This window comes from Bos grunniens, chromosome 8, assembly GCF_055505025.1.
Source record: "Bos grunniens cultivar Pamir isolate PY7600 chromosome 8, Bosgru_T2T1.0, whole genome shotgun sequence".
Lineage (NCBI taxonomy): Eukaryota > Metazoa > Chordata > Mammalia > Artiodactyla > Bovidae > Bos > Bos grunniens.
Window position 1 is genome coordinate 49,752,413 of NC_141172.1, and position 22,149 is coordinate 49,774,561.

At 43.8% G+C, this 22,149-nt stretch overlaps 2 protein-coding genes across 22 annotated transcripts in view; one reads left to right on the plus strand and one right to left on the minus strand.

The window, feature by feature from the left end:
* NMRK1 (nicotinamide riboside kinase 1) overlaps positions 1-9,116 on the minus strand; it is a 29,926-nt gene extending 20,810 nt beyond the window's left edge. For 4 of the 20 annotated variants that reach the window (XR_015169750.1, XR_015169744.1, XM_086415559.1 and 1 more), the window contains exons 1-3: positions 8,182-8,320; positions 7,562-7,597; positions 3,645-3,698 (exon numbers count right to left, since the gene is read on the minus strand). Coding sequence is in view for 9 of the 20 variants with exons in the window: in XM_086415559.1 (XP_086271685.1) it covers positions 3,645-3,673 (29 nt within the window). In the remaining 11 variants the exon portion in view is untranslated. Of the gene's footprint in view, positions 1-3,644; positions 3,699-7,561; positions 7,598-7,995; positions 8,138-8,165; positions 8,321-8,944 lie in introns of those variants that run through there. The other 16 variants (XR_015169749.1, XR_015169742.1, XM_086415556.1 and 13 more) reach the window with 8 other exon arrangements.
* OSTF1 (osteoclast stimulating factor 1) overlaps positions 8,507-22,149 on the plus strand; it is a 61,177-nt gene continuing 47,534 nt past the window's right edge. For both annotated transcript variants that reach the window (XM_086415549.1, XM_086415548.1), the window contains exon 1: positions 8,507-8,737. In XM_086415549.1, coding sequence (XP_086271675.1) covers positions 8,704-8,737 — 34 coding nt within the window. In that variant the 5' untranslated portion in view covers positions 8,507-8,703. The remainder of the gene's footprint in view (positions 8,738-22,149) is intronic.

Genomic DNA, 22,149 nt, shown 5'->3' on the forward strand with positions numbered 1-22,149 from the left:
ATATAAGTTAAATAAGCAGGGGGACAATATACAGCCTTGATGTACTCCTTTTCCTATTTGGAACCAGTCTGTTGTTCCATGTCCAGTTCTAACTGTTGCTTCCTGACCTGCATACAGACTTCTCAAGAGGCAGGTCAGGTGGTCTGGTAATTAGTTCACAAGGCAGCAAATTTTAAGTACAAGAATGGGAAAAACTAGAGATCTCTTCAAGAAAATTAGAGATACCAAGGGGACATTTCATGCAAAGATGGGCTCAATAAAGGACAGAAATGGTATGGACCTAACAGAAGCAGAAGATATTAAGAAGAGGTGGCAAGAATACAAAGAAGAACTGTACAAAAAAGAGCTTCACAACCCAGATAATCACGATGGTGTGATCACTCACCTAGAGCCAGACATCCTGCAATGTGAAGTCAAGTGGGCCTTAGAAAGCATCACTATGAACAAAGCTAGTGGAGGTGATGGAATTCCAGTTGAGCTATTTCAAATCCTGAAAGATGATGCTGAGAAAGTGCTGCACTCAATATGCCAGCAAATTTGGAAAACTCAGCAGTGACCACAGGACTGGAAAAGGTCAGTTTTCATTCCAATTCCAAAGAAAGGCAATGCCAAAGAATGCTCAAACTACTGCACAATTGCACTCATCTCACATGCTAGTAAAGTAATACTCAAAATTCTCCAAGCCAGGCTTCAGCAATATGTGAGTCATGAGCTTCCAGATGTTCAAGCTGGTTTTAGAAAAGGCAGAGGAACCAGAGATCAAATTGCCAACACCTTCTGGATCATGGAAAAAGCAAGAGAGTTCCAGAAAAACATCTATTTCTGCTTTATTGACTATGCCAAAGCCTTTGACTGCGTGGATCACAATCAACTGTGGAAAATTCTGAAAGAGATGGGAATACCAGACCACCTGACCTGCCTCTTGAGAAATCTGTATGCAGGTCAGGAAGCAACAGTTAGAACTGGACATGGAACAACAGACTGGTTCCAAATAGGAAAAGGAGTATGTCAAGGCTGTATGTTGTCACCCTGCTTATTTAACTTCTGTGCAGAGTACATCATGAGAAACACTGGCCTGGAAGAAACACAAGCTAGAATCAAGATTGCTGGGAGAAATATCAATAACCTCAGATATGCAGATGACACCACCCTTATGGCAGAAAGTGAAGAGGAACTCAAAAGCCTCTTGATGAAAGTGAAAGTGGAGAGTGAAAAAGTTGGTTTAAAGCTCAACATTCAGAAAACTAAGATCATGGCATCTGGACCCATCACTTCATGGCAAATAGATGGGGAGACAGTGTCAGACTTTATTTTTTTGGGCTCCAAAATCACTGCAGATGGTGACTGCAGCCATGAAATTAAAAGACGCTTACTCCTTGGAAGGAAAGTTAGGACCAACCTAGATAGCATATTCAAAAGCAGAGACATTACTTTGCCAACAAAGGTCCGTCTATTCAAGGCTATGGTTTTTCCTGTGGTCAAGTATGGATGTGAGAGTTGGACTCTGAAGAAGGCTGAGCGCCATAGAATTGATGCTTTTGAACTGTGGTGTTGGAGAAGACTCTTTCGAGTCCCTTGGACTGGAAGGAGATCCAACCAGTCCATTCTGAAGGAGATCAGCCCTGGGATTTCTTTGGAGGGAATGATGCTGAAGCTGAAACTCCAGTACTTTGGTTGCCTCATGCAAAGAGCTGACTCATTGGAAAGGACTCTGATGCTGGGAGGGATTGAGGGCAGGAGGAGAAGGGGATGACAGAGGATGAGATGGCTGGATGGCATCACTGACTCGATGGACATGAATCTGAGTGAACTCTGGGAGTTGGTGATGGACAGGGAGGCCTGGCGTGCTGCGATTCATGAGGTCGCGAAGAGTCAGACACGACTGAGCTACTGAACTGAACTGAACTGAACTGAACTGAGATACAGCACAGTGCATTTGGAGGAAGGCAGGCAGGAACTATAGCTGAGTCTGGCAAGGGCTTTGCAGAAGCAGCAGCAGCAGTAAAACAAAATCCTCGCCCATGCTGAGGAAGAGACAGTGAAGAGAGGCTTTCTTAGGGAGTAATACACATGACAAGAAAGCATGACCCAGATTTCCACATGGAGGGCTGGAATACTGAGATGAGGGGCGTTTACTCGAACGTATGCGGAATGAAGGTTGGACTGGATCCTGTAGTGGATCTGGTAGTGGCCTCCCCGGGCTCCCCCTCCTGCCACCCTGTTCCCAAGGTCTGGTTTGGAGTGACCCGCTCTCAACTTCAGAGCAGGGCATCACTGGCCTAAACCAGTCAAGGTTGTCTCCTTGCTTTTGCCTTTGACTGTGACTATGGGTATGTGACACAGCTGGTCAAGTCTAAGAGACCCTTGACCTAGGGGAAGCAAAGTCCCTGCCCTAGTTCTAGGCTCAGAAGTAGCACGAGGTCCCAGGAACTGCTGGTGGTCTCCTGTGACCAAATAATGCAACCAACTTTAGATGAATTCAAAAGGAGGAAGACACAGAGAGAAATGGAGTCTTTGGTGACACCCCTAAGCTCCTACATCAAATCTTTCCTGTACCCTGCCTGCCCCTGATGCTTATACATTTCATTATTTTGGATGGTCCTCATATATCCAGAAATTCAGACTGCATTTTAAATAATTGGGAACCACTGGATATCATTCATCAGGTGAGAAAATAATCTAAAAATTTTGTATAAAGATTAAACTGGTAGAGGTATGTAGGACAGATTAAGAGGAGGAGACTGGAATCAGGGAATATAAGGGCTTTAATTAGGATGGTGGCAATGAGCATGGAAAGCAAGGGATGGACAAGAGAAGCCAAGGCAGAGAAAAACTGAACTTCCTTCTAATTAGACGGGAGCAAGTCCAGGCAAAGTTCTGGCATTTAATTCACTCAATTTTACTTCTAACTGATGACTCACTATAGTAATGTAATACAATTATATGATGATCTCACCCAAATCACAAACTTTTAATTTCAATAGTCTTAACTATTTTATTAACTAGACTACACATAATGTGAAAGTACTCAGAAGAAAGATGAATATAATGCACTAGCAAAACAAACAATGTCCTCTTGAGTTGCTGTAGTCTTATTTGAATGCCCACTTCTGGTTACATGGGTAGGGTGACCATATAATTTAGGATAATTTAGGACACTTCTAAGAGTGAGAGGGGTAAATGATTAATAATCATGCCACAGCAATAAGGACTACTTCAAGATAAAAAAGTATGTGGAAAAACGAGTAGAGGTGAGGTGGTTCCTCATTCCACATGTCCAAAACTGAGCATAACTGGAAAGAAACCATAGATTTTCTAAGTCACAGTGGAGGAGCTGTGTGGAGAATGATATATCACCCCAAACCAAAGTAGCATCTGATGAGGCCTTGCCGCTGGTGTCAGCTTCAGAAAATAAAGTCAAGCAGGTAGACTTTGTGTACTGACTCTCCTGTTTCTGTTTACAGGAAACTCTCCCATTTCTTGGCATCTACGTAGCCAATACTTAACTCTTTAAAATTCAATAGTGGCTTGTTCTCTTTTCTCTTTCCTTCTCACTGCTTCTCCTTCTCCCACCACATCCACATGGCAACACCCTTTGGACATCCTGAGTATCTTGACCAGCTATTGGTAGAAAAATTACTCACCCACTGATTCCAATGACAAATGTTTTCATAATTAGCTTTGAAAATCACGTCTTCCTAAAATTAAAAAAAAATCGAAGGCATATCACTTAGGTGTCCAAAGAGATAAAAGAGAGAGTCCTAACTTAGGAGGGCCAGCTGAAGGAGAAGATGCTACTGAACTCTGGGTTACCCTCCTTGGATTACCCACATTCCATAGGAGAGCTTCAAACAGTACCAGCTTCCCTCTGCCATACTCTCGTGCTAAGCGCCAATGGTGGGTAGTACTCAGGGCCTGAGAGCCAAGTCAAGGGAACTAAAAGGGCCCCTATGGCCAAGCACACATCCCTGAGGGTTTGTTTTCAAGGGCAGGGAAGAGCTGCAGAGCCCTGGGGCATATTACAGAGTTTCACGCTCCCCTCAGGCAGATGACTCATCACCTACATGACTCAATCACCCAAGAATGACCCATTAACCCCAAGGCAAGGAGTTGGCTGAGATGGCCTCTTTCTCCTGAAATGGGGAGAAAGTCACTGCTGGCCAGAGGCTGGAGGGTGCTCCAGGCACTTAAAGGGTGCTCCCTTTAAGGGTGCTATTTCCTCACTCTAGGGCCAGGGTAGAAAAATTTTCAGTAATGGGCCAGCGAGTAAATCTTTGAGGCTTTGTGGGCCAGGAAACAAAGTCAGGGTTATTATTTAAGAACTTACAAGAGAGAAACCATTTCCACAAACTTTTTGACAGAAGCCAAAACATAATAATAATTGAGTACTTTTTTTTTTTTTGTAATGCATGTCTACAAATGAGAAGAATGGGATTCCTTTTCTATTGGGATAACATTTCCCTTACTGGATTTCAGAATGAGTGTTTCCTATTACAAAATGTTACAAGTGTTCAGGCAAAGGGCTGGGTTTTAGCTGCAGGCCACTGCTGGCTGACCCCTGGTCTGGGGGATGGACGGCAGTTTAATGCATGGCCCCCTAAGATTTACCAAAGTACTCTTGTGGATATTCCAAGGACCACTGTCATCTCTTTAAGTGAGAAGATGAAGCCCAGCAGCAGGGAACCTTAGCACAATGGTTCTAGAAGGTTGTCTCTGACTGATGCTGCTCTTTATTCCTGACTGTTCTAGCGGAATGATTAGGAATCTAAGCTGTGCCACCCTGGGTACATGGTGGCTAGTCTTGGCTGCCCTCCCAGTTCCTACCCCGACCTGTGTCCAGACTCCCTCTGTGGGGTAGTAGGGAGAGAAATCTGGTAGAGAGAGGGATGGCGTTCCTTGGCTTTTCTTCAGCTCTTCCAGAACACAGTTGGCCCTTGGTGTCTGAGGGCTCCACAGATGCAGATTCAACCAACACTGGTTTGAAAGTATTTGGGGGAAAAAAATTTAGGAAGTTCCAAAGAGCAAAACTTGAATTTGCTGCACCAGCAACTATTTACATAGCATTTGCATTGAATTTACAATTATTTCCACAGCATGTCCATTTTATTAGGGATTACATGTCTAGAAATGATTCAAAGCACGTGAGAGGATGTGCATAAGTTAAATGCAAATACTCTGCCATTTTATGTAAGGGACTTGGGCATCTGCAGATTTTGGCATTCCTGGGTTGGTGGGTATTGTTCTGGAACCAATCCCTACCACCCTTAATACTGGAAACAACGGGTATTTCAAATTGAGTGCAACTGGGTAAGGTGAGGTTCCAATTTCATTTACTAGCCTATGTGAGACAAGAATGTGACTGTGACAGAAATAAAATAATACATCAGGTTGGACATCTGAGTTTTACTGGGAGTTGCATAATATTGAATATATTTATCCCCATCCAAATTGCCAAAGTGTATCAAGGGAACAATTACATATAATGAGTATTATAAAATAAATTTTTACATTGTAATTTTTCTGCTTTTGAATTATATTTTACCCTATTCTTATTTTCAGTATGTCAGTGCAAGCCTGCCAACTATCCTTTTTTAGGATGGGAAAGGCTGCCCTTTATCTTGAGATAGTAGATTTCTTACATCTTAACATCTTACACTTTTAAAACATGTCCTTTTTCCTACAAAATTATGTTGGCAGTAGGTAATAGTAGATTCATGTCCTTAATTAGCAAAATAAGAACAAAAAAATTCAGACTTTGTTGTTTCTTGCTTCCAGCTCACCTATTTTTGGATAATTTATCACAGCCTAAATTCTCAAGCCTGGAGAGATACAATCTTAAGAGATCACATGGTCCACACTCCTTCATTCTACACAAGTTGAAACTGGCCCAGGCAATGGAGTGACTTGCTCAAGAGCACACATACAGTACATGAAAAACCAGAGGGAATTCCCGGGTGCTCCATGGTTTAGAACTCAGCACTGTCACTGCTGGGGCCTGGGGTTGGATCCTGGTCGGAGAACTAAGATCCTGCAAGCCACACGGTGCAGTCAAAGAACAAAACAAAACTAGAAACAAAACTAAACCAAATAAGTTAACTTCTAATCATCTTTCAAAGCTGCTAAAAAGCACTTTACTACCAGGAGCAGAGAAAGGATGCTGTACTTGCGCTGCCTTAATTGTGAGGCTCTCCTGTATAACAGATGTTACTTTGATTGATTTATTATTGGTGGGGTATTTTCTGTGCCCCATCTGGAAAAATCATAGTTTTGACTAGACAGACCTTTGTTGGCAAAGTAATGTCTCTGCTTTTTAATATGCTGTCTAGGTTTGTCATAGCTTTTCTTCCAAAGAACAAGCGTCTTTTAATTTCATGGCTGAAGTCATTGTCTGATTTTAGAGCCCAAGAAAATAAAAAAATAGTCTGTCACGGTTTCCATTTTTTCCCATCTATTTGCCATTAAGTGATAGGACCGGATGCCTTGATCTGTTTTTTAAATACTGAGTTTTAAGTCAGCTTTTTCAGTCTCCTCTTTCACCTCCATCAAGAGGCTCTTTAGCTCCTCTTCATTTTCTGTCATTAAAGGCAGTAGATATTTCCCCTGGCAATCTTGATTCCAGCTTGTGAGTCATCTAGCCCAGCATTTCTTATGATGTACTCTGCATATAAGTTCCATAAGCAGGGTGGCAATATACAGCCTTCATGGACTCCTTTCCCAATTTGAACCAGTTGTTCCATGTCTGGTTCTAACTGTTGCTTCTTGACCTGCATATAGGTTTCTCAGAGGCAAGTAATGTGGTCTGGTATTTCCATCTCTATATTTAAATTATTTCACTACTAAACAGTGTACATTTTGTATACTAAACTGCAAAACAGTCAGAGGTGGCATGTGTAGAATCAGCAGATTATAAGAAAGCTAGCAACTCCGTAGTAGGAATGGATGATGACAAAACTAAAAAGGTTTTTCAATCAGTTAAAACAGCAGCCTGGTTTTTCTAGAAGAGTGAAATGTTTCAGGACTTCTCAATTTATTTTCTTCAACATTTTGATTATTTTCTATGTGACAGGCAAGTCTTTTTCTACTATTTTTTTTTTTTTTTAAACTTTGCTCCCTTTTGGTAAACACCAAGGCTTGCCTGTCCGAATACACAACCCTTGCCCCTTTGTCTTGGAATCACTGTTTCACTTAATTCCTAGTAGACTTCGAAGCTTCATTTTACATAGACTCTCATGCAAGGTTTTTTCTTCTCAATTTTTATTCCTCCCCCCAAATACAAGTGATTTATCATATTGCCTATGCTATTCTAAATTTTCGCCCATTGCGTTTCTTGTCTGTTCTAGCCCCTGCCTCCCAGTGGAGATTCAACCTGCTAGGTCTGGGGTGGGCAAACTTGCTCTGCTAAGTTCTAGACCGTAAATGTTTGGGGTTTCGTGGGCAGCTGCTCAACTCTGCCGTTAGGAAGTGAAAGTGGCCGCAGGCAATTCAGAAGCAAATGAGCGTGGCTGTGTTCTAATAAACTTTATGGACATTGAAATTTGAATTTCATATAATTTCCACGTACCACAAACTCTACTTCTTTTGACTTCTTTTAATCCATCTAAAAAAAAAATGTGAAAATCATTCTTAGGCTGTACAGTAACAGGCAACAACGAGGGGCTCTGTTAGTCACTCTCAACGCTAGAGGAGAAGACTGCCTCCTCCGGTAGGGATCAAGACCTCACCCCTACCCCAGTGACTTCTCCCCAAAACCTGTATGGTCTCCAGAAGACCGACTCCCATTTTAAGGATTATTAGGGGGCGTGAGAGTAGTACCCCATCAGGACAACACTTTCTCCTGGGCAGGCCACTTATCAGTCCATTTAGGGTGGTAGATAGCCTAACAGAGCTTGCAAGACACAGCCGGGCTCAGGCTCCAGCGCAGGAACACTCTGGAAACACCTCCAGGCCCCATCGAGTCTGTGTGGCGGGGAGCGGCGGAGTCAGGTAGGTACTCACCGGGCGCTAGTTCGTTCGACTGCTCCCGAGCAAAGTGGCACAGGCGATCGCTAAGCGCGCGCCTGTCACTAACCCGCCGCAACCCCCGAAGCTCGTTAACCAAGAGAGGCACAGCCTCTTTCCCCGCTCCCCTTCCGGGTCAGAGGCTGCCCAGGGTAGAGAAGGCCAACCTAGGTTCCGTACCACCTGGAGCGGACGCGGCAGCAGGCTCTGGCGGGCGTTGCGGGGGGCGGGCCTCCGGCGTGCGTGGCCCTGCGCCTACGCGCGCACGCGGTCCTACCCTGTCCGGCCCTTTCCCGATCAGGGCGCGCGCGGCCGGCGCGAGCCTGGGGCTTCCCCGTCCGGCTCCGCCTGGTTCTGCCTCCGGGCGCGCAGCCGTGCGCGCCGCCCGCGCTCCTGCTGCGGCGAAGCGGGCAGCCGGGGAGCCAATAAGCGCTCGGCTAGGCGGCGGCTACTTCCTCGTCTACGGGGCCGCGCGCTCCAGACAGCTCGGTCGGCCACGGGGCGGGGCGGGGCGGGGCGGGGCACTTCGCTGAGCTGCCTTGCCTGCCTCGGCTTGTCCGGCTGCCGAGAGTAGACACAGGTCCCTGAAGGGGCACCGCGGCAAAGCAGACAAAAAGAAACTGAGGCGCTCAGAGTGTCGGCTGGAGGCGCGTTTGGCTGACTTTTCGTGCGTAGTCTTCAGAATCAGCCTCTCCAGGAAGAGAGATGTCGAAGCCGCCACCCAAACCAGTCAAACCAGGTAAGGGAGGTGTTCGGGGGATCCCGGGCCGGCCGCGGTGCCCCGCGCTCCCTCTGCCCCTTGGCAGGGCAGGTCAGGCACGTACCCCGCCCCGAGCCTCGCTTTCGCGACCGACGCACCAGGGTGGGAGTTGTTGCGTTCGCTCCAGGAGACAGATCGCAAGATTTTCGAGGAATTTAAAAATTTTCATTTTTAAAGAGGACTCACCCTCGGTTTTTCAGCGTTGTCATTCGCTGCAACTTTCCCATCGATGTGATGGCTACGTCCCATTGACGCTTTCCTGGAAGACAGGGCCATTGATCTCCCTTAGGGGGAAAAAAAAAAGTCTTGAAATGGTTTTTTCTTCAGCCACTTCCTCTTTTTTTTTTTTTTCTTCACTGTGTGTCAGTGTCAAGTTTGAGTTCTTGACCGGCCAAAACGAACGGGAAGTGCGCTGCTTATAGGGTGGGGTGGGTGAGCGAGTCTCCTTTGGGACTTTACAGGGGAGCAGTAAATTGACCTTAAGATCTTGGGAAAAGCGTTTAGGAAACTGCAGTTGAGCTCCTGACTAGAAGAATCTAGGCTGCGGCAGGGTAATCTCAGTTATTACTATTCGGAAGTGTCACTTTATAGTGCTATACAAGCCCTTTGCTTTACTCCCTCTGTGAGTTTGTCGAGTTAAACTGGAAAGCGTGAGATTTCCTCAAAGGAGCTCTTTTGGCGAATGTTCCTTGTTCATTTCTTCTTCGATCCCTAGAATATTTTCTGGGACACGGAGAAAGAAGTATTTAAAAGAGACTGACGTATTTCAGTTCGATACTGTAACAAATTCATGCCTTCTTTGGGTAGGTGATTACAGAAAACGTAGGAAATGGACGAGAAATGGCTCAGACATACTCTCAGCTTTTTTCTTCCTGGTCTCAGGTAACTTCAGTATATTACAGACTGAAATGTATCTATTTACATCCAGTTTCAAAGTAACCTTGATTAGCAGAGAGTCGTTTCAGTGATTGATTTTTTTTCTTGATTTTTCTAAACTTTTGTCAAGCTGTTCAACTTTTCATCTCATCCAGTTTTCTTTCTTCACGACATCATGCAGTGGTAGTTTCAAGTCATTTTATTTGAAAATTCTGTACACACTCACATATATGACATAGTCACCCGGGACTTGAATTTTGGTGGACTGGGTGTGACTTTGCTGGCACTTTGGCTCTGGTATGAGCAAAGGTGGGACATGGCTAGGATTGGGCTCTCTGTTTCTTTAGAAATGGAGTCTGATGAGGAATTTGCCTTCTAAGTGCGTTTGTGGAAAATGGCAGCTTTCTAAACTTATGTATAAATCAGGACCTCAAGTAATCAACACAGCAGAGTTATTCTTTGATAACTGAACAGAGTAGTTTATTTCAAAGAACGTCCTGAGAAGCCATTCATGAGGTTTTTCATCTCTAGACATTCAGTGACGTCTGTGCTACAGCTGGAGGGGCACGGACGTGATGTGTTTTTGTGTATTTGCCTGGGTGTGGTTTAGGGATCACACTGTGACCAGTTGGAAATACACTTTCAGGAACCATTTTTGTTGTCTGACCTTACTGCTTTCTCCTGTTCAGTAAGTCAGAAAGCAAATTATTAAGAAATGACTACTATTCAGACTCCACACTGATTTGTAAATGAGATCCAAACTAAAATAAGATCACCCTAGAAATAATCTGTCAGTGACCTAATTTACAGTGAGAAATACTACTTTTAATCCAACTTGAAACTTTGTGTGGCCTGGCTTAGTTGAAAACAGAAGGGGCCTATTATAGTCCTGGCTCTCGTTTACAGTGTGCCAGGCACTGATCTAAGCACTTTCCGTGTATTATCTCATTTACCTCTCACAATAACCCTATGAGGTCAGTACCTGCATTGTTCCCATTTCACAGATGCGGAAATGAAGCTAAGTCAAGAAAGGTCAAGTTAAGGAGCCCAAGATTAGCCACTGAGTGGAGAGGAGTGGGCAGAATTAGAACCCAGGTAGTTTGGCCCCAGAGTCTGAGCTCTTAACCTTGATGTTACTATGCTTTACATCAAAGCATACCATTAACTCCTGTCATCATGTGTATTTTAACTTTTTTTACCTTCCTGGTAGGCAGGAAGTGGGAAGGAAAGTGTCTCTGGTCCTCGGTCAGACTTTCTTGTCACAAACGCACCCCTTGGCTGTAGCAACAAGAAGGGTGGTGCTGACATTTACTTTCTTGTCCTGCAGGCAAGATAGATGGGTGAAAATGTCTAAAGCATACTTGGAATTGGACGACATGGTGTATTTAATTCTTAGCTTTTTGGTTTGTTTATACCCCTGCCTCATCCTGAATGAAACTTGAAAAAAAAAAAAAAAAAGATGCAGGAAGTGGGGTCCTATAGAGGGAGGAAAGAATAATAAGAGGAAACTGGAGAGAAAGTTATCTTACAGACATGTATGTTGTAAGGTCCTGCAAAGTTTCTAAAGAAGGCCTGTAGATTTGGCTCTTTGCTTCAAGCAGAGAGAGAGAACAGATCAATTACTAAAATTCGCAGTGTTCATAAAATTAAAATGTATTACTTGCTCTGAGAAGAGTTATTACAGTGGTAGTGAGATCTGAAATGAACTTCTCATGGGTGGGTTCTCTTTAAGTATTGCAGTGGACTGGACATCTCTACAAGAAACACAAGTGGGACATCATAATGCTAGTCTTTAGAGCTTCCTGCAGTACAAGATCCGGGTGAAGCAGCATGGTTCAATTTCAGAGGCAGTGTGGAAATGAGGGGAGCTAGGTGAAGGAGGACAGAGGACTTACGGGAAGATTTTAGTAGCAGTGGACATGTAGCTATAATGTGGGCTGATGTATATCTGTCAGGGTGATTGGCGTATACTCAGTAGGGGTACCATTTTCCAAAGGAATGTTCTTTCAGAGTCCTGGTCAGCTGCTGGCAGGAGAGCCCTGCCACTTCATTTCCTTTTTTACCTTCCTGAGGTTATACCAGAGTTTGGGTTAGTGGCTATATCCAAAATTCGTTTGCTAAACACTTCTTAATACATGCAGCTTGTATTTTAGGCCCTGTGCTGGACCCTGGGGCTCCAAGGAACAATAAAATAAGATCTTGTCCCTGAAGCTTTTGAAACTAATGGGGGAGATTTAGGTATCTCCAGAAAATATCTTAGATTGTCGCCTATCTACAATTGGATGGCTGACTTATCCATTTTGCTTAAAAAAATCTTACAGCTAAAAAAGGAAGGAATATGTTTTTGTTATAGAAAATTTAGAAGCTATAGTACAGAGAACAATAAATAAATAAACGAAAGTATAAAAATCATCCCTAGCTGTCATCTAGTGATAGCTTTAACTGATTCATTTATTCAGAGAGGAAAAAATTTTACAAAACTTCAGATCATTTTAGATGAAAACCTTTTCCCTCTCAAAGGTGTTATATAAGCAGCATATGTGTGACATCTTTGAAGATTTGTGATGTTTTTACTGTAAATATGAAAGAACCTAAAACATTGACATTTGCTTCTTCAAAGCCCCTTGAATTTATTTTCCCAAGACAGTGAAATATTTAGACCGCTTTACTTCCATCGCGAAAATCAATAAGCCATTTAAAAGAATTGGTCAAGGTCAGACAGACATCAGGTTTCCAGCCACATGGGAAGGTTATCAGACCTACTTAGAATGAGAGGATTCTAGTCCAAATCTCATTCAACGTCCTTTGGCCTATTTTTACATCTTGGGATGACATTTTCTGATCCCCTTCATCTCATACCTCAAGTCCAGTGAAAACCATTGCCAAATTTGTCTTCACTTGCGTAACGGCCATGGGAAACAAAATACATGGGCTTGGGAAGAGGGAGAGAGACGGGGGACAGACACATCCTTTTAGTGGGCTGATTTGAACTGTTAAGTCAAATTCTCTATTCATTTGTCATTTCATTCATACTTAAATAAAGCTGGGGAACAAACATTATCAAACAAATTAAATGAGCTTGGGAAAATAGTTTCAGATACCAGTATATAGAGAGATTTTTGATTCTTTTGAACAGCTTTCTAGTACTCTGTTGTATTTATTTAACCATACCCATGAACCACGCTTCAGTCATTTCTTCTGTTATAGCAAATAGTGTTAAAACAGCCTTGTTGCTTACATGTGTGAGTGTACACACAGGACAGAGTCCCAGCAGTGGGATTGTTGTGCCAGAGGGTATGTATTAATACATTGCCACATTCACACACACTTCCAAAACGCTCTCCCAAAGAGGTAGTTCTAATTTACTTTCCTACCCAAAATGTTTGAGCATGCCTTACACAGAAAAATTGCCACACATGTGATAGGAGGTATTATCAAAGTGTAGTTAGAGGGCTAGAAGTACAAGGCAAGGAGCTTGAAGACGCTGAGATGGTGTTGCTAAAGAGGGAAAATTTAAGCAGGGTCTCCAATGCTGAGTAAGAATTTAGTAGGCAGAAAAGAGGGAAGTCATTTGACATGTGGAGAAATGAAATAACTTGACACGATGGCCTGTCCATGTTTGCTTGACTGCACAGGGCCTGAGCTCCTCTCACAGAAGCCAGGGATATTTGGTGTGGAACTGTGAACTGGAGAAATTTGTCCCAAATTAAAGAGAAAGCCTTCTGCCTAGTGTCGCAGTTTGTGAAAAACATTATTGCTTCACACAGAAAATGAGCATTTGAATGTCCACATGTGAACCATCTACTCCCAAGTTTATCAATTTGTCAGTTGTTAACAAGAGCTATGGGTGATTAGTTTGCAGACGTGAGTTAAAGAGGGTCACAGCTTCAGCTCACTCACACAAGTCACTGGTGGGGCTGCTGAGGCCACGTCCTTTTTATTAATTCTTTCCAGTTGTTTCCCACTCAGTGTTTGAGTATCTGTAGAATTTTTAGAAAGTTACAAGGCAAATCCCTCAACTTACTCTTAGGGTAAGAGTTAGGGGAGAGTTCTGTATTTGTGCATTTTGATGAGCATTTTTAAACTTATTAGCTTCCTTAGAATTTGATAAATTGCTTTGGTTTTATATTCTTGGAATCAAAGAAGGTACTCATTCTCACCCCTGTCTCCACCTCCTGCCGCCCTTGTGTGAACTTGAATTTATTAGGGGCGCCAGGTCAGAGGGGTACAAGTTGCAGATTGGGAGAAAGGGGTAGTGGGCCTGGGCAGCCCTGTCAGCCACAGGCCAAGAAGACTGGAGGCCTGAGGGGCCACACCCAGTAGAGCACTGCATCAGCAGGCAAGCAGACAGACTGTTCTTCACTGTGCAAGTGTCAGGGCTGAGGGCATGACCATAGCTTTGAGAGGAAGTGGAAGAGGTAGGTGCCTGGCTTCAGTGGCTGCTGGGAGGACAGAACAGTGAGGAAGCCCCCATTCAGGCACTTGTGTAAGACAAGCAAGGGGTGGGGATGGTGGCAGCAGCAGCAAGCCATAGAGGGGACCATGGAGTGGTGAGAGCTTGGGGTCCCTGGAGGGGAGGTATCTGGTGGTTCTTTCCTAGTCTAATGTTCCTGTTTCCCAGGGAGCCTTAAAGTCGTTTAAATTCAAATTAAGGAAGACCCTAGAAACTGACTCTAGGGTGTCTAGACCAGGTTTTTTCTCTTGCTGGAGGGTCTGCCTCCAGCCTCTTACAGTGATCTGAAAGCAGCCCTGAGAGCCTTTCTGACATCCCTGACTCAGGGATTTTGCTGGGTTCTGGGAAATTCAGGGCTTCTATGTCGGGATTCTCTTGTCTATGAGGACAGACTTGATTCAACCCACTGGTATGATACATGTGTGACTTCCACTTGGAGAGTATTCTGGGATGGCTGTATCTTCTAGAAATGTCTTGATCCAATCCATGCTTATGGAGAGGATCCCTCCAAATTCTAGTTCTCTGAGCACGGATGAGAAATGCTAGGCTGAGAGAAGACCCTCCAGGTTTTTTGGGACAGTTGGCAGGTATCTCCAGACTCCAGATTTGGAAGATTCCACAGAGTCTCATATTTCCTTTCTTGGAAATCAGACTCTTAGGACTTTCTCTAAGTTGTTGTCTATGCAGGTTTACAGGGTTTGGGAGCTGCTTTTGGGGCCTGTTGTTTTGATGAGTTTGTGAAAGTTTGTTGACAGTAGCCCTGTTGTTGTTCATTCGTTCAGTTGTGTCTGACTCTTTGTGACTCCATGGACTGCATCAAACCGGGCTCTTCTGTCCTCTGCTATCTCCTGGAGTTTGTTCAGATTCATGTCCATTGAGTTGGTGATGCCATCCAACCATACCAGTGGCACCCTTCTCCTGCTGTCCTCAACTTTTCCCAGCATCAGGGTCTTTTCCAAAGAGTCGGTTCTTCACATCAGGTGTTCAAAGTATTGGAACTTCAGCATCAGTCCTTCCAATGAACATTCAGGGTTGATTTCCCTTAGGATTGACTGGTTGTATCTCCTTGCAGTCCAAGGGACTCTCAAGAGTCTTCTCTGGCTCCACAATTCAAAAGCATCAGTTCTTCAGCATTCAGTCTTCTTTATGGTCCAGCTCTCACATCCATACATGACTATTGGAAAAACCATAGCTTTGACTATATGGGCCTTTGTCAGCAAAGTGATGTCTCTGTTTTTTAATACACTGTTTAGGTTTATCATAGCTTTTCTTCCAAGGAGTAAGTGTCTTTTAATTTCATGGCTGCAGTGATTTTGGAGCCCAAGAAAATAAAATCTGTCCCTGTTTCCAGTATTTACCATGAAGTGTTGGGACCGGCTGCCATGATCTTAGTTTTTTGAATGTTGAGTTTTAAGCCAGCTTTTTCATTCCTTTCACCCTCATCAAGAGGCTGTTTAGTTTCTCTTCATTTTCTACCATTAGAGTGGTATCATCTGCGTATCTGAGGTTGTTGATATTTCTTCTGTCAGTCTTGATTCTAGCTTGTGCTTCATCGGCCCGACATTTTGCATGATGTACTCTGCATATAAGTTAAATAAGCAGGGTGACAATATACAGCCTTGACATCCTCCTTTCCCAATTGTTAATCAATCTGTTGTTCCATACCCGGTTCTAATGGTTGCTTCTTGACCTGAATACAGGTCAAATAGCCCTGGGAGGACCTAAACTGAAGGTATTCTTACTGGTGTTTCAGACCAGAAAACTGTCTGAGAAACATAGCAACAAACACCAGTCTTTGCAAAGTTAGTTTCTGAATAATATATCACACCCAAGATTGTTTTCAGCCTAGTTTTTCTGCTGAGGACTTTTATTCCTCAGAACTCAGGTTCTAAATCGAAGTCACCTAAGGAGCTGCTAATCACAACCTGGGTGTACATTAAGAAGAGCTGTTGAGTGGGAGTCAGTGCTTATGGTGACTGCCCACTTCCTCTTTCAGGGAGCCTGTCACATCAATAGAGCTGCTTCTAGTTCTTGCCTAATGTCTTCCTACTCAGGAGAGTCCAAGTTTATACCTAAATATTGAGTCTCTAAATGGTCCCTAGGACTTGACACTGACTTAGTAGGAGCTCTGTTCTCCACAGTGGGTTCCTGCTCATTTCCTGATTCTCGGTTGGCACGTATCTCTCTGAAGTTTTGACATCTAACCAGGCACTCTCTTGTTGACTGGCACTGGGATGTATACTGCTTGGTCTGCCCTGAACCCTTGTCTTTAGCTTGCTTGGACACATGTTTCCTGTTATATGGCCCTCTGGCTAACACACTGAGCCTTTCCAGCATGCTGTGACCTTAAGATTGGCATGGGTCTATGTCTGATCTTAGACAGATTTCCCATTGGGTGTCCATCCTTCTTCAGACCTAACCTTTGGTAGACCTGAGTGCCATAGTCCGTTGTTGTTGGAGCTCTGATTTGGGGACCAAGGCCACGTGCCCAGAGAGCCTTACAGCAATATCTTGCCCAGGCGCATCCTGGTTTTCGTCACTGACATCACCTGGCACTTGTCTTCCTCTTTTCTCAGTTCCATGGACCTCTGAGAATAAACTCATTGCTTCACATATGATGAGCAGATTTACCTGTGGTGTTAAACAAATCATTGATTTATCAGAATCGTCTTCCCCAATGTGCTTACATTAAAAAATAAGCTAAAAAAAAGATTCCTGAGAAATTTCCTTTTTCAGATGAACTAGTTGTTACTGATAGGAATTTAGGCATAAAGATGGGCTAATTAGGGTATTCTAAGACCAAACTCTGATTTGGAGGGGAGAGAGGCAGAATATAGTAATGGGAAATGAATGTCAGCTTTGGAGTGAAATTCTGATCTCAATTTTTTTTTTTTTTTTTAATTAACTTATTAGGTCACTTTGATAAGTCAGTCCATAGACTACTCGGGACCTCAGTTTTTTTGTTTGATTCTAAATCTGATTCTGAATCTCTATTGCCTTAGACTGACTTTTCAAATAATTCCTCAGATTTCTACATAATTTCATCCTGTGCTTTTTATAGAGCCCTGGGACATTTTTGATAGTCCCTTACCCATCTCCCTGCTACTCCCAGTGATCAGTACCATGGTAATGAAAACATGGAAGAGTTAAATACTTTTTAAGGGCAGTTCATAAATTCAGATTTCTATGAGAGAGAGAGGATGGCAAGTGGGCTAGGATGGGGACATAATATATTCTTAATTAGGTCTGGCGTGATTTTCACTTAGGTTTCCGGCTACACAGGACAGTGGAGTGTGTTCTTTTTTCCTTGCACCTGCCTAGAAGGCAACATTGGGGTGGTTCTGCAGAAATGTGTCTGGGGTCTGCATGCATGGATGCCAATAAGATGCTCGCAAAATGTGGCCATTGTTATTGCAGGAAGGGAGACTACTTCCAGGGCCCAAGAGTGGGCTTTTGTCTACACTCAGAAATTAATTGTCCAAGGAGACGCATGTGCTGACAAAGCAAGAGACTTTATGGGGAAGGGATGCCAGGGCAGAGAGAGAAGGAAAGAGAGAAGGGCAGGGTAAGGGAATCCAGGAGAACTGCTCTGCCACGTGGCCTGCAGTCTCTGGTTTTATGGTAATGAGGTTAGTTTCCTGTTTGTCTCTGGCCAGTCATTCTAACTCGGATCAGATCAGATCAGTCGCTCAGTCGTGTCCGACTCTTTGCGACCCCATGAATTGCAGCACGCCAGGCCTCCCTGTCCATCACCAACTCCCGGAGTTCACTCAGGCTCATGTCCATCGAGTCGGTGATGCCATCCAGCCATCTCATCCTCTGTCGTCCCCTTCTTCTCCTGCCCCCAATCCCTGCCAGCATCAGAGTCTTTTCCAATGAGTCAGCTCTTCACATGAGGTCCTTCCAAATGGCATGTGCATCTCTCAGCCAAGATGGGTTCCAGTGAGAAGGATTCTAGGAGTTTGGTAGGATGTACGGACTGGTGTCTTCTCTCTCCTTTTAACTTTTCCTAAATTATTCTAGTTGGTGATATCTTGTTACTTCTGCATTCCTTAACTAGGACCTCCTGTTGTAAGATAACTCATGCAAGTGGTTACTAGGTGCCTGGCTGGAGGGTGGTTTCAGTTAGTGCTTCCCCTAACAATTCCCCGCTGAGACTTTATACTCAATATACTTCCTGGGAGTTGAGGTAGAGGTCTCTTTTACAAATCCTTCCTGTTGAGAGTGGGAATAGTCCTGCCTAGTAGAGTAGAAGTCTCTCACCACCTGGCTTAAATCGAGGTAGTCTTCACCCAAAACCAGCATTCTCCCTCAGAGTAGCATGAGTTTAGTCTGAAACTGTTGGATCCTGTCAGAGGTAAACCTTGTAAGCAGTTGACAAAAACAAGAGCCAAACAGGAGGCCCAACAGGATGGTCATCGCTGGGCCCTGAAAAGGAAGGCAAAATTTGGGGTGGGGGCTGCACGGTGTGTGGCTCTTTTAAGATTGGTTGGTAGTGAGGTAACAGGGCAGTTGCTCCAGGAATCTAGCACTCAGCCTGAAGTTACCATTCCCCACCTGCACGGGGGTCTTATTTCCTGCAGAAGAACTCAAAAGTACTGTTATTCATAGTCCTTGAGGAGGAACTAGGACCTTGCTCTGAGGCTGCACCACTACTTAACTGCTCCTCCCCTGTTTCTGTGTCCCTTCCCTTCCCTGGTTAGCAACTGTTTGAATCTTTGCTTTAGAACTCAGGGAAGGTCATAGAGGCTGAATGAAGCTTGTATCCTACAAACAAGAATCGGGGGACACAGAAAGGATTTGTACCCTGGAGCCCCACAGAGCCTGCTCAGTTTCAATTCAAGGAACTGGACGACATTGGCTCTGGCCACTCCCTGCTAAAATTGGGCACAGTCCCTCAATTTGGAGAACAGGCACTGAATTGGACATATTTCTGAGTTCCAGGTCTTGGATCTGAACCTTGTATGATTAAAATCTCAATCCCTTGGCATTCTATTTTGGTGTAAAAGACCCAGTTAGAAGTAGTTGGAAGAGTGACACCTAGAATTTTAATAGACAAAATAAATCTCATTCCCTGAGGAATTTGGGAGTGTAAGCCTGAATGCCAGTCTGTGTACCTTGGGGAGACTTATATGTAGCCAGGTAGCCAATTGTTTGCTTTTATCTAAGTAGATTTTAACTTCAGATGTGCTATTAACATCTATATTACAGGAGCTATTGGTCACTTCAGTTCAGTTCAGTCGCTCAGTCATGTCCAACTCTTTGCGACCCCATGAATCTCAGCACGCCAGACCTCCCTGTCCATCAGCAACTTCCGGAGTTCACTCAGACTCATGTCCATCGAGTCAGTGATGCCATCCAGCCATCTCATCCTCTGTCGTCCTCTTCTCCTCCTGCCCCGAATCCCTCCCAGCATCAGAGTCTTTTCCAATGAGTCAACTCTTCACATGAGGTGGCCAAAGTACTGGAGTTTCAGCTTTAGCATCATTCCCTCCAAAGAAATCCCAGGGCTGATCTCCTTCAGAATGGACTGGTTGGATCTCCTTGCAGTCCAAGGGACTCTCAAGAGTCTTCAACACCACAGTTCAAAAGCATCAATTCTTCGGCGCCCAGCCTTCTTCACAGTCCAACTCTCACATCCATACATGACCACAGGAAAAACCAGCCTTGACTAGATGAACCTTTGTTGGCAAAGTAATGTCTCTGCTTTTGAATATGCTATCTAGGTTGGTCATAACTTTCCTTCCAAGGAGTAAGCGTCTTTTAATTTCATGGCTGCAGTCACCATCAGCAGTGATTTTGGAGCCCCCCCAAAATAAAGTCTGACACTGTTTCCACTGTTTCTCCATCTATTTCCCATGAAGTGATGGGACCGGATGCCATGATCTTTGTTTTCAGAATGTTGAGCTTTAAGCCAACTTTTTCATTCTCCACTTACACTTTCATCAGGAGGCTTTTTAGTTCCTCTTTACTTTCTGCCATAGGGGTGTGTCATCTGCATATCTGAGGTTATTGATATTTCTCCCGACAATCTTGATTCCAGCTTGTCTTTCTTCCAGTCCAGCGTTTCTCATGCTGTACTCTGCATATAAGTTAAATAAGCAGGGTGACAATATACAGCCTTGATGTACTCCTTTTCCTATTTGGAACCAGTCTGTTGTTCCATGTCCAGTTCTAACTGTTGCTTCCTGACCTGCATACAGATTTCTCAAGAGGCAGGTCAGATGGTCTGGTATTCCCATCTCTTTCAGAATTTTCCACAGTTGATTGTGATCCACGCAGTCAAAGGCTTTGGCATAGTCAATAAAGCAGAAATAGATGTTTTTCTGGAACTCTCTTCCTTTTTCGATGATCCAGCGGATGTTGGCAATTTGATCTCTGGTTCCTCTGCCTTTTCTAAAACCAGTTTGAACATCAGGAAGTTTATGGTTCACGTATTGCTGAAGCCTGGCTTGGAGAATTTTGAGCATTACTTTACTAGCATGTGAGATGAGCGTAATTGTGCGGTAGTTTGAGCATTCTTTGGCATTGCCTTTCTTTGGGATTGGAGTGAAAACTGACCTTTTCCAGTCCTGTGGCCACTGCTGAGTTTTCCAGATTTGCTGGCATATTGAGTGCAGCACTTTCACAGCATCATCTTTAAGTATTTGAAATAGCTCAACTGGAATTCCATCACCTCCACTAGCTTTGTTTGTAGTGATGCTTTCTAAGGCCCACTTGACTTCACATTGAAGGATGTCTGGCTCTAGATGAGTGATCACACCATCGTGATTATCTGGGTCATGAAGATGTTTTTTGTACAGTTCCTCTGTGTATTCTTGCCACCTCTTCTTAATATCTTCTGCTTCTGTTAGGTCCTTACCATTTCTGTCCTTTATCGAGCCCATCTTTGCATGAAACATTCCCTTGGTATCTCTAATTTTCTTGAAGAGATCTCTAGTCTTTCCCATTCTGTTATTTTCCTCTATTTCTTTGCCTTGATCACTGAGGAAGGCTTTCTTATCTCTTCTTGCTATTTTTGGAACTCTGCATTCAGATGCTTATATCTTTCCTTTTCTCCTTTGCTTTTCACTTCTCTTCTTTTCACAGCTATTTGTAAGGCCACCCCAGACAGCCATTTGGCTTTTTTGCATTGCTTTTCGTGGGAATGGTCTTGATCCCTGTCTCCTGTACAATGCCACGAACCTCATTCCATAGTTGGTCACTACATGTCTCATTTTCTGCTAATATCTGATCTAATGCAATTTCATTTTCTAAAAATTTAATAGTTACAAGAGGATACCTTGAAACCATAATGGTGCACATACCAGCTATTAGCAGACATTGTTTTGAAAATAGCTGGTAGTGTCTCAAGTTTGACCCAGCTCAGAAGACTGAAATTCTTAGCAATACAAGGACTTGTCTGTAATCACATACATAATGTCACCTAGTATTACCTTGAATATTTGAACCACTCCTATTCCATTTTGACTTTCAATTACATTTCTGTCCTTAGTGGCCAAAGCAGTTGACACTGTTAATGATTTTAGTGCTTTTCTAGATATGAGAAGATGCAAGAATTGGGGTGCATAAAATCTCCTCCTGAAAGTATCTATCTGCAGGCCAGTTCTGCTGGTTTTTCCCAGTGCACAGTGTGTCGCAATTCTGATTTCCACCCTGAACTCCTTTCAGGGTGTGTTGAAGGTCAGTGGCTGCAGTGGCCGTTGGCCTAGTCCTTGAAGAGGCATATCGCAAGTGCCAATTTGGCCCATTCAAAGTCATACATTTGACTATGGTTTGGGGGCATTTCATGACCATTTTGTCCCTTGGTACTGAGAGTGCTCATTCCTGGGTCTGGGAAAGATTTCACTGACAGGCCACTCTATCTGCTGTTACTAGTCTAGGCCTTACTCAGCAGTAGCCAAAAGTGTCTGGACCACCTGTCTTAATAGTCTTTTATGGTCCCGGAAAATATTCCCTGTTGTTTCTTCTTCCTATAATTAGAGTTACACTATTACCATTGTTGATCTTGGTATGCTATGGAACTTCATTTTTTCAGAGCCAGAGTCACACTTTTGGTAAT